Raw genomic sequence first — 13,130 nt, forward strand, 5'->3', positions numbered from 1 at the left:
ATGATACCTAGAAAACTATTTTATAATCTTGCTTTTCTATTGGTTAGAGAATATACCTGTATAATCACTCACTCATTATAAAATTAAAGAATTATAAAATCACTCATTATAAAATTATAGCATTGCTTGTGTATAATATGGCATAGATATATAGTACAGATTAAAGCAACTATGCAGAAGAGATGGATCTAATGAAGGAATAGAGGGATACCTTTTGTGTACTACTGAAGTAGGTTTTTAACTTGATTTTTAATTTAAATTATGGCCTATGGGCCACTGTAATGTTTCAGTAAGAAAAGGTGTTAATGATGACTCAGTTTGATCTGTAGGACCTTCATGATGGAAGGAAAGAACCAACTCCCACATGTCACCCTCTGACTTCCACACATGTGCAGTGTCATGCATATGAAAGTGTGTAAACACACATAGAATGCACATATGCACACACACAAAGAAATAAATGTGCTCCAGGTGTGGTGGCACACGCCTATAACCTGAACAAGGAGATCTCTGTGAATTCAAGGCCAGCCTGGTCTAAAATGCAAGTCCAGGACAGCCAATGCTACATAAAAAATAAAACAAATCAAAACAAAACAAAATCCTGCTTTGAAGAACCAAAACAATGATGAAGGAAGGAAGGAATATGTAAAATACTGTTAGATCTATTTGTGAAGCCAGATGTTGTGAGTCATACCTATTACCCCAACACTTATGAGGCTGAGGTAGGAGAATTGGCATGAGATTTAGGGATTCAAAGTAAGTTCTTTGCTACCTGTGATACTAAATGCAATCCTGCTCTCTCACACAACTAACTACTAGTATTAACAACTCAAAAAGTAATGACTAACAGATACCAAAAGATTAAAAATAACTAGAAGGAGCAGTAGATGATAACACTTTGCAAGGAAAAAAAGTACTATAAATAACTTGAGACAGAAAACAAATCTCAAGTAACAGCATAAGATGTTCTTCATTAATTACACTAAAGAAACACATTAAATGCTTAAACAAATCTTAATGAATAAATAATTACTTTGTATTAAAAAGAAAAGGAAGTATGCCTTTTGACAGTAGTGGAATTATGTTTGAAATGGGAATGAGTTTTGGCATATACCTTTAATCTAACACTCTGAAGACAGAGGCAGGTATATCTCTGAGATCAAGGCCAGTCTGGTCTAAAGAGTGAGTTCCAAGACAGCCAGGGATACACAGAGAGACACTGTTTTGAAAGAAAAAAAAATAGAAAGAAAGAAAGAAAGAAAGAAAGAAAGAAAGAAAGAAAGAAAGAGAAAATTAGAGAAGGGAGTTTGGAAAATCCACAATAATGTGGGTATTAGCACTCACCAATATACCCACTTTGTGAAAGAAAACATCATAAAGAATTTCTCAAGTTGCTTTTTGATATTTGTGCTTACAGACCTGGGTTCCTCCCAGCTTTGTGCACAATGAGAATCAGTGGGAAAAGGCAGAACTAGACAAAGTGCTGAGAATGAGAGACAGAGTCCTCCAGTCTAATTGGGGCATCTGTGTCAACCCTCCTCCTGCTGCCAGTTAAAGCTCAGAGAGCATTGCAGAAATGGAGGTATAAGTAATGTAAGAGCCAGAGGATGAGGGGAATGCCCTGAAACGGTGTCTTCTGGATAGGGCATGGCTGATGCACTCATAGACTCACAGCACCTGTGGTTCCATACACAAGACCAGGAGTTTTCTCCAGAACCATCCCCATACTGAGAAGCTATTGTCCATCTGACCGTTTTAAGAGGAGAACTCACTCATGCTCAAAACACGTGGCCACTGGTAGGCTTCCTGTACACATGAGGGCTATGTTAATTGGTCTTATTTGGGTTATAAAATAAAGAACCCAAACCTGGGAAGGGCGTGTTAGTCAGAGATGCAGCAGTTGGGGAGGTGGCAAGTGGATATCATCATTTTTCACTATACACACATGTGAAATTTTCAATAATAAAGACAAAGTATAATTTAAAAGAGAAAGAGAAAATACAGCCATATGAATAAAAATTTTAGCAAAACACTAAAATGGACAGGGTGTAGTGAGAGAAAGAGGGAGTAGGGGAAAATACATAGCTGTAAATTCATATACATATATAATATGCAAGGCTAGAGAGTCCAGATATAAATTCATATATTTCTGGATAACTCATATATAACAAATGTATAAGAACTCTTCAGTGACTAAGAGTGATCTTTTCAACAAATCCTGTGTGGCTCATGTGAACAATGATGCCTTTATTTTCCATTCCTTACATATCAGGGAAAAGTCAAAAATGAAATAAAAAATTGTAAAACCAAAATGATAGTAATCATACAGGAAAACATAGAAGTTACTTTAAATTAACAACAAAGTAATTAAGAAAAAAGAAATGATAAATACACTTAAACTCATAATTGGTTATTTTCGGAGTCTTACGTAGCCCAGGCCTGCCTTAAATTCACTAAATAGCTAAGGATGACCTTGAACTTCCAAGCCTCCTTCCTCCTCCTGAGTGTGAGGATTACACCGCATCTGGTTTATGAGATACTGGGACTCACCTCATTCATATTAGGCATGCCATCTACCAAGTCATCTGCATCCCCAATTCCCCAAAACAAAAATCCCATCAAAAACAACTAACTCTCTATAGCACTTATTTTGGGTGATCTGTTGTTCTTCTTTTCTGGCCTCTGTGAAGGCTGAACACATGCAGTGCCTAGACACACACGCGAGAAGAGCACACACAGTATTTTTTAGTTAAATGGATATTACCAAATAATGAATCTGGATTTTTAATACATAAAGAACTCAAAAACATAATGAAAATGCAAATAAACCAGTTAAAATTAGGCAACTAATTGGAACAGAGAGATCTGCAAAGATGTCATGGATACAGATAACAAACATAAGGTTTGCAAGGCTTTTAGTAAGTTATGGAAATAGAAATCGAAGTCTTTTCATTTACAAGTGGAAATTTCTAGAAACGTGAAATTACTGAATTTAAAGTCTATGTCATGCTACCAGGAAGAGACCTGATAGGCTGTGATCTTATAGTTGGGGACAAGGTCCCCTTCTGTCATAGACCTAGGGGAGGGGAGTAGGATGAAAGAGGGAGGGAGGTGGAACAGGAGGATACAAGTGAGGGGATAACAAATGAGATGAAATCTGAATAAATTGCTTACATGATTTTTTTAAAGTCTGTGTCATCCTACACAGCAGGATGACATCTCACAGTATACTTCTCCATCTCATGAGGGATGTCGCTTATTCTCTTTACAGTGTGCCCATGCTAGGTGTGCTAGCCAACTGCTACTCATTTAGTTCACATCTTGGTTGTAGGACTGACCAGTGTCTCGATACCTGGCAGTGAGGTTCCTCGTAGACTTGTGTAATTGAATCTAGTATCCAGTAAATGGTGCTGTTTCAGAAGGTTGTGGACAGTGGAGTCCTATTGGGGAAGTGAGTCACTATTTGCCCTCAAAATCAGACAGATTTTGAAGGTAAACAGAGTAGCCTTGTTTTCTGTTTTCCTTCTACTTCCAGCCAATTTCTTGTTCCAGTTGCCTTGCTTTCCTGGAATCATGAGCCAAAATAAACCTTTGCTTCCTTAAGTTGCAATAGCAAGGTAACTAAGACATTTGGGCTCAAGTAACCCTTATTAAGTCCAATAAATTCAATAGCAGTGAAGGTAGCCAGGAAATGTGTCCAAAGGCAGCTAGAAAAGTGTTATCTTTAGACAAAAATTGGGAATTTTCAGTTCAGTAAAGAAAAGACTCACACACTGAAGTTGCTGAGAACCAAAGAAAGAAGCCACTTTCTAGCCATGAAGCTGTGATGCAGGAATGTGGGCTACTGTGCTGCCATACTCTACACTGCGCAAGTCACCGGCAGAGTAGGGCAAATGTGTGACAATTGTGAGCAGAAGATGTGAATTGAAAGTGTATCCCATCCCTGCAAAGAAGGATCAATTCTGTATGTCAGACTGGCCCAGCATCCACTGAGGAGGCCAGACTGAGTACTGGGTGATGATCATGAACACCCACACATGGCTGAACCCCAATTGAAATTAGATCAGTCCTCTCATACCTAAACAGGGAAGTGGGAAAGAGACACAGAGTGAAGCTGAACAGTAATAGATACTCCAGAGTGGTTGTAGATGGGCAGTGTGCACGTGTGTGTGTGTGTGTGTGTGTGTGTGTGTGTGAGAGAGAGAGAGAGAGAGAGAGAGAGAGAGAGAGAGAGCACAGAGAGGAGACAGAGACAGAGAGAGACGAAGACAGAGAGACAGAGACAGAGAGACAGAGACAGAGAAAGACAGAGACAGAGAGACAGAGAGACAGAGAGAGAGAGAGAGACAGAGACAGAGACAGAGAGACAGAGACAGTGGCACAGAGACTGACAGAGTGAGACACACAGAGAGAAATAGAAAGAGATCACTCACAAAATCCAAAGTTATTTGGAAAGAAAGAATCATGGCTTGGGTGGTATAGACTGACATTTAAATTATGTTAAAATAAAAATTTTGGTCAAATTAAGAAGGCAACTGAGATTAGTTAAACCACACGATTCTCTTTCTCTAGTAAATGTTTGCTTTAGGGGGGCCATATTTACCTGATTAGCTAGTGGTAAAACACAAACTTCGATAATTATATACTACAAGTGGAACTAAAACGATCTGTCTACCTATCTACCTATCTATCTATTGTCTGACAGCTATTGATTCTCTAGGTAGTTATTATTAATCTACCTAATATATGCATATATATGTGCGTATATGCATATATATATATATATATATATATATATATAAACACTTAATTCACACTCCTTCCCTAATTTTTAAAAAGTATTTGTGGTAAGTTGATGGTATTTGTTTCCTTGGCTACTGGAGCAGATGTCTCAGTGTTACAAGTACTGGTTGTTCTTCCAGAGGGCACAAGTTCAATTCCCAGTACCCTCACTGTGGTTAACAACCATCTATTACTCTAATTTCAGGGATTCTGGCTTCCTCGGGTAATGCATGCACATGCTGCAGAGACACACCTGTGTGCAAGACATCCATACACATGAAACAAAAATTAAGTCATAAAAAACAAATTTCTTATGTTTCAAACTCTTAGAAGTGGGGACTGTGCTACAGTCACCTCAGTGTTCTTGACAGAGTTCAGTGTCAGGCATACAGAGGGATTTCACTTCATCTGCATTAAAAGGAACAGCAACAATAATAAGAAAAACAAAAAAAGATGAAGACCATTTCCTTTGTAAGTTATAAATCTTTAAAAATGATTTTGAAGGGGATGTTCACTAATGTTAGAAGTAGCCCTGGGTTAGGAGTCAAATCATTTCCCCTTCCTCTGCAGAGGACTCTAGATGCTTCTTTTTCTAAGCTCCAGGTTTCTTGATACACAGCAGTGGGAGCTGAGAAAGCTTAGCAACGCTATGATGGACTGCTATTATCAATCTACGCTTACCAAAACCCAGAACCCCCTTGAACTCCTGTGTCTCTCAAGTAGCTTCAATACTAATTTACTGTGCTTCCAATGAGCTATCACGATGCCTACATCCTATCGCAAACTGCACTGGGAAACTTCAGACTTCACCCTCCCCCCCCCCCAACAGGCTTCTGCATCACAGAACTGCAGAAGCTGAGCCATTACCAAAGGCCAAAGAAGAGGGAGAGGTTGTGTCCACAGCTTCCGAATGCTCCGTTGTCTTAGGAAAATGTATTTTGTTTGCTTAAATTACCATAAATGAATATAAATGGTATGTGCTCACATACTTAAAATTAGCTTTTACATTTCATTTTGTTAAAATTATTTCGCTTTTGTTTTTCTTTCTGAGACAAGTTCTTACTCTATCTCCAGCTGACGTTGAACTTCTTCTACTTTTCCTGTCGCAGGGTCTTGAGACTGCATTAGGTGCAATGGTCATGCTCACATACCACCATTACCTTAGCAGATAGGTCACAAATGTGTACTATCCACCTAAGTATTTATAGGGTACAATGTTGTGTTTTGTTATACATGGACACTGTGCAATGACTAAATCAAGAAAGTTAACCTCATTTTCACCCAACTGATCCATTAGTCTTCTTCGTAAGACATCTCAAATGTATTCTCCATGACCCCAAAACTCATATTATCATTAACTGTGGCCACCCAACTGTGCAATAGATCTAAAACCTTGCTTTCCTGTCAAAAACTTCTTCTGATGAACACTCGTTAAAAGTTTTAATTAGCTCTCCACGACAGGGAGTTAGCCATATGTGAAATTATTCTGAAGAGAAATGGAAGTCTGAACCAGCCATCAGATGGTCAGAGGTGTATGATTCCAGCATCAAACTTCACTGACACACTGGTTGTGACTACATAGCAGAATGCAGGTCTCTTAGGGGGCCAAAGTCCAAAGCAATAGCAGATTCTCTCTCATGTCATCTTCGAGCTCCTGTCTGATGCACACCTTCGGCCTCAAATGGACCAAAGAAAGACTTACATAAGAGCAAGTGCTGGAAATGTGAGCATCACTGCCTGTCTCCAGGAGGACATCGAGAAAAAGTAGTTCTAAGCTTTCATTTAATGTTAAGGTAAATCATGTATAATAAAGGGAAATGACATTCATTCCAATATTTTATTTTGACCAAAAGAAGATGCTCAAATGTATTTTATTAGCTATGCTTATTTGTAACAATGGACACTATTGAGAATGTTTTCTTTTAAAATGTATTTACTGTTGTTGTTGGTGGTGGTGTGTGTGAGAGAGCAATGCCTGTGGTGATTGTGCCAGAGCATCGGAGTGGAGGTCAGAAGACAATCCTGTGGAGTTTGTTCTCCTTTCAGTTTTGACATGAGTCCCAAGAACAGAACTCAGGTTTCCAGGCTGGAATGCTAGCCTCCTTAGCAGCTGACTCATCTTACCAGCTCTTGAGAATAATTCTGCTTTGTCCCTGTAAATTATACCTTAGTAGAATTTAAACTTTATGTTATTCTTAATATTAATATTGAGTGGAAGACTCAGAGCTGTTTTAGCTCCATCCTCCTCTGTGGATAACACTGTCCTAGAAACACATGGAGACTACTGGAGTATCTGCTCACATTTTTAAACTAAAATTTAAAATTTAGTGTGTGCCCAGGAAGATGTGTAAAAAGAAGAACAAAATTTCCACTCCTGATTTTCCTACTTTTATGATCATCATTCTGAAAATTGTATCAAAATTCATTTTGCATTCACAGTGGCACAGCAAGGAAAACAATAAAGAAAATCATAAACACTATGAAAGTTGTCAAGCCAAGAGTCTTAATGTAGACTAGTGCTGTTAGGACATGCCACAAAGAGATACCCTCACTGGATTGAGCGCATGTGACCATTTTTGTAATAATCAATTGAGAGTGGGAAGAAATCTGCCTAGCTACAGTTTTCCTTGGAATACATTTCATTTCAGATTCAGACTAATTGTATACAGTTTATTTAAACATGCATTACTTTAGATTTATTCTCATTGATGTAAGTATGTATTGAAATGTGTATTCGCATGTGTATATTTGCACACAGGTACTGGTGTTAGCAGAGGCCACAGGCATGGAGTCACTGGAGCTGGTGATAGAGAAGGCTGTGAGCCCCTGGGTATGAGTGCTGGGAACAGAATCTGGGTCCTCCAGAAGGCGGTAGGTGTTCTAAACCACCATGTAGCTCTTTAACGTATATTTTGAAGGGTGAAAATGTAGACATTTTTATCTTTTTTAAAATTATTTTCAATATTAGTACATCAGCTTTCCTTACAAAATTTGTTAATGCTTGGGTAGGTGAAATTTGGATATATGTTTGCAAGCTCATTTTTAATTTCAGAGAGTGATTTGATGAAGTGATGTAGGCTGTGATTGGTTTGTTCTAGACCCATGCTAATGCAATAATCAATAATATAAGGATCAAAGCTGACACATGGGGGTTACTTGTGATGCTCTGTGAATGATCATTTCTCTGAATTATGTCTAGTTCTTGAAATAATATTTCCAAACATTTATGCTGGTTAGGAACAGTTTTAGAGCTAAATCAGTTCTTTGTCATCCTCATATTTAAGAAGTGGTAAGCTTCTCAGGACTCTCCAAGCTCAGAAATTCACTTACCTCAAGCCACAGAGAATGTTGTAGGTCATTGTTTGCATGAAAATAACTTATTTCATGAACAGTATGTTTTTGACAGACTATGCCCAATCTTATTCTGACGTAGATTCACCAACTCATAATTACACAACTTAAAATAACCAGTAATCATATTTAATCTATACTTAAAATGAGAAATGGAAAATTGGTATGAAATTTTCTTAATTTTAAAAAGAAATCAGGAGCTAAAGACATGACAGTGGTGAGGCACATTTATTCTTCTTGTGGAGGAGCCATGTTTGTTTCCTAGCACCCACATCATGAGGCTCCTGTGCACCTATCACTCTAGATCCAGAAGAATTAGTGACCTCTTCTGGTTTCCATGGACAATGGACACTCTTGGCATACACACAGACACATGAATAAAAATAAAATTAAAAATTTAAATAAATTGTATATATATATATACAAATATATACATATATATACATATATATATATATATATATATATATATATATATATATATATATATACACACAACATTTTTCTAAGCAGCAGACTATTCTGATATACACATGGCAATTCTTATGATAAAGTTTCTCAATTGATTTCCTATTATTTTATTATGAGCCTTTTTAGTAATTACTATCCTGATTAATTGTGGCTACAAGTAAAATACTTCTCATTATGCAAAGAAACATCTGCTAATTCTGATAATTTTTAATACCATAACTTAGGGGGAAATCCTAAACAAAAATATGAACTTTTAAAACATAATTATCATTAACAATACTGTCTTAGAATTGGAAAGAAATAGATTTCTTTTGAAATCATATGTTGAAACATTGCATTTTTATCTCATATTTTGGTTAATAGTTGCAGCCAAACACCATCTTTTCTTCTCCTAACTTCTACTCCTCTTCCTTCTCTTCACTGTATTCTGACTCGACAGAGACTCATAACTACTTAACTGCACTGTGTCATATGTGAATTTAGGGATCCTATGCATCATAGAAAAATAGTAATTAGAACATTTGCCAAATGTGGTTCTGTTAAAAGTTATAGGCAACAGAGAGAAAACAACAAATAGACACCAAAGGAATTGTAAAAGTATAACTACATAAGCCTAGATAAATTGAATTAATGAGCATATGGAAGACGCAGTAATGAGCCGAGATGGCATGAAAACACAGGAATCGGGATTATGGGATGATAAGAGAGAGTTCATTTTTTCGTCCTTTCTTGATATGTCAAGGGCACTAAAAAAAAGTAATGAATACATTTTAAAGGTAATGAAAACAATTTGTCATCAAAATAAACATCTCATTCATCTGAACTAAGGGAGCATGACTAGCAGAAATCAATCACAGACACAGAGCATTTCCCTCCCCCCCCCGGGGGGGGGGCTCTTAACCAAACCTGGAAGATTTGCCTGGGGACAACATATTCCTTACAAAGGCCACCCATAGGGAGCAGGAACAATGGGAATGTATAGGTATGATCTTTGTTTCCTAGTGGGAGGCTGCAAAAAGCCAAGCACACTGACCTAGGTCAGCACTTTATGATCACACCCTTACCACGTCCAACCCCCTCTTCCTTCTTGCTGTTTTATCATCCTATGGAGGGATCCTTTTCCACTGTGATGCACTCTCTTGGTGGATCTTGTACGTTCTCTCATGTCCCTGAGGACCACACAGTGGTCCTTCTCTTAGTGAGAAAATACGAGAGGCTGTCCTATGCAGCTTTCTACAATATTTCATGAGTGCTGACTTTTTCTCCCCAAAGAAGGCTCATTTCCTTAGGCAGTAGTAAGTCTATCTTACATAATATTTCCCTTCCAAAAGTACTACGAAGTGTGGCATCCACATCAATTTTTCCTAGATAAGTATGAACTGATTTATTAATCAAAGTGATTATTAAGACAAAAAAGTCACCCTCTTCTCTTAATTTTTAACTCAATATTTAATTGTATTTTAAAAATCATTTTTATGTGTATGTTTCTGAGTGTGCATTCATATGTACAAGTCTGATATGTGGAGGTCAGAAGACAACTTGCAAGTGTTAGCTGTCTCCTAGCACCATGTGGGTCCCAGGTGGGGTGGAACTCCTATCATCATGCTCAAGACAGGTTGCCAAGGCAACCCATCATCCCTAGTGACCCAGTTATTTACACACACACACACACACACATATACACTCAAACACACTCACTCAGTTCTTTTTCTGTAAAAATAATTTATTTTGTGTATATAGGTGCTTTGTCTGCATGCATGTATGTTCATGACTCAGCTTCATATGTGGTCCATATTGAGGGCAGAAGAGGGCTTCAGATACCCTGAAACTGGAGTTACAGACAATTGGGAGCCACCTTGTGAATGAAGCTCCTAACTACCGAGATTTTTTTCCTGTGTAACTTATTACCATGCACAATGGAAGCCCCCTTGCACATCAACCACCATTAAGAAAATGCCTCACAGACAAACCCATAGGCCGTTCTGATAGCAACAGTCCTTCTCCTGAGGTTTCCTCTTCCCCACTGACTCTGGAATGTGTCAAGTTTACAAAAAAACAGTACAGACACCAACAGTTATAAACATATTCATGGCAAGCAATGAGATTCAACTACAAATAAATGCCTTGCAGCAAAGAAAAGCCCAGGAAAAATAGAGTTCACTGCTGAATTCTGACCAAGCTTTAAGAGCTAACTCTGAAAACTGTATCATAAAATACAGAGACAGAACATCACCAAAGTCATTCTGCAAAGACAAAATGACAAAAAAAAAATCACATAAGACACAACATAAAAAAAACAGATCAATATCTCAGACATATGTAAAAATCCTCAATAAAACACTTGCAAAACAAATTCACAAATGCATTTCATAGATCACACCTGTATTGGTTAGGTCAATTTTCATAGTCTAAGTACGTCTGAAAGGGAATATTGGAATGAGGGACTGCCTAGATCAAGCAAGCATGAGGGCCAGGCTGTGGAAATCTGTATTGATTGTTAACTGCTATGAGCGCAGTCCCAGCCACTCTGGGCAGCGCCATTCCAAAGGAGGAGGATATGTACTATACATGTGAAAGCTAACTGAACATTAACCTGCCTTCCAGCCAGCAAGCAGCATCCTCTGTGGTTCCTGCTTCACATTGTTGGCTGTGAAGTGAGCTCCTTGGTCAGTGTATGTAGAGTAGCAAGCAGGCATGCCTTCCGTTCTTCCTTGAGTTCTTTCCTTAGCTTGCCTCATTGATGGACTGTAACCCAGGATTATAAAGAGAATAAATCCCTTCCTTCCTTAAGTTACTTTAGACCATGGTGTTTTATCACAACAATAGACAGAAAACCAGAACAATACACCATGACCAGGTACGTTTCATTCTAAGACCTCAATATTAGTTCAGCATATACTAATACATAAAATATGACACATAAGAGAGAGAAATCACAGGATTGTCTCTTGTATATAAAGATTTGACAAAGTTCAGTGTTGCTTCATGATAAAATCCCTAAAGAAATTAGAAATAGAAGGGATGTTCTTCAAAATAAAAAGGCCATATATAAGATTATACCCAATCCTATGCCAAATAGGAATACTGAAAGCATTTCCTCGAAAATCGGAAAGAAACCAAAGCTATTTACTTTCTCCATCCTCACACAATAGGATGCTCAAAAGTTAGCAAGAGCAAAACCACCAGAGGAATAAATGCAGACCTAATAAGAAAGGAAGAAGTTAAAGCATCCTATGTGCACTCAACATAATCCTCTACTTAAAGGCCCTAATGACTAAGCCAGAAAATTCTTAGATCTAATGAACACTGTTATCATGGGAGATTGCTCAGTTGGTGAAATGTTTCCCTTGCGAACATGAGGCCTTGATTTTAGATTCCTAATATCTATGTAAAAAGCTGTACGTTGACAACGCACACTTGTAATCCCAGGCCTGAAAGGAAACGGAATGGTTCCTGGGGTTTGCTGGCCAACCAGGCTAGCAGTCTGATTAGCTCTCTAGGTTCACTGAAGGGAGCGAGCTCAAACACACAGTGAAAAACCATTGAGGAAAAAGACATCTGGTGTTAACCTATGGCCTACACACACATTGAAAGAGAGAGAGAGAGAGAGAGAGAGAGAGAGAGAGAGAGAGAGAGAGAGAGAGAGAGAGAGAGGGCAATTGCTTTCACAATGGATTAAAATAAAACCAAAGGCGTCAACTACTGCTACAATAAAACTTCAAAGCATCGGCTCTCAGAAAGGCACAGCCAGGCAGGTCTCTGTGAGTTCAAGACCAGTGTGGTCTACAAAACCAGTCCAGGAGAGCCAAGGCTACACAGAGAAACCCTGTCTCAAAAAAATAAACAAATAAAAACCAAACAACAAACTTCAAGAAGAAAGTCCCAATATTTCTACCTGAAATGCTGGACATTTACCAGAACTGAGTTACAGATATGTAAGTACCAACAGAGACATTGTTGATGAGCACTGGAAGGCAGCATATAGTTAATTATTCATTACTTACAAAAGTTGTATTTTCCAATAGCAATGTGGTAGCATTTGTTTCTGTGTTCAGTTTAATGACGTTTCCATTGTCGGTTTTATATACCACGTCTGTATCTGCAACAACAAAGACATTTTCAATTGACAAATGCATCAAGATAATTTCATATCTGTAAGGGAGAGAATGTGCACTATAAACACACATCATTGTCAGCCTTCAATAACCCCAGCAGATTTCTGCATTTGGCTCCCATTAATCCTCTGGAAATATCAGGAACCCTGCCTAACACATGCTTCATTGAGCAATGAACATAGGGTTAGTGAGGGGGCTACTCATTTTCATGGCTTAACAAATGGAAATTAATTAAAATATGGGCAATGTGCCACCCATTTTGAAAGAAAGGAGACAGAAAGAACACTCTCCAGCTTCCAAAGGAAGCCATTCTTCTTTTTATCTCTTCTGATGCTTAACTTATAAGAGCTGGTGATTTGCTGGACTTCACAGTACTGGGTCATCCCATACAGAACTGTCTTCCTGCAGACT

General features: G+C 38.1%; 1 protein-coding gene across 1 annotated transcript in view; it reads right to left on the bottom strand.

Annotated features, from left to right (window-relative positions):
* The window catches only part of Dpp10 (dipeptidyl peptidase like 10), a 772,006-nt gene that overhangs the window by 409,499 nt on the left and 349,377 nt on the right, over window positions 1–13,130 (bottom strand). Inside the window, exon 4 of the mRNA XM_051147278.1 lies at window positions 12,609–12,703. Coding sequence (XP_051003235.1) covers window positions 12,609–12,703 — 95 coding nt within the window. The remainder of the gene's footprint in view (window positions 1–12,608; window positions 12,704–13,130) is intronic.

This window comes from Acomys russatus, chromosome 6, assembly GCF_903995435.1.
Source record: "Acomys russatus chromosome 6, mAcoRus1.1, whole genome shotgun sequence".
NCBI lineage: Eukaryota > Metazoa > Chordata > Mammalia > Rodentia > Muridae > Acomys > Acomys russatus.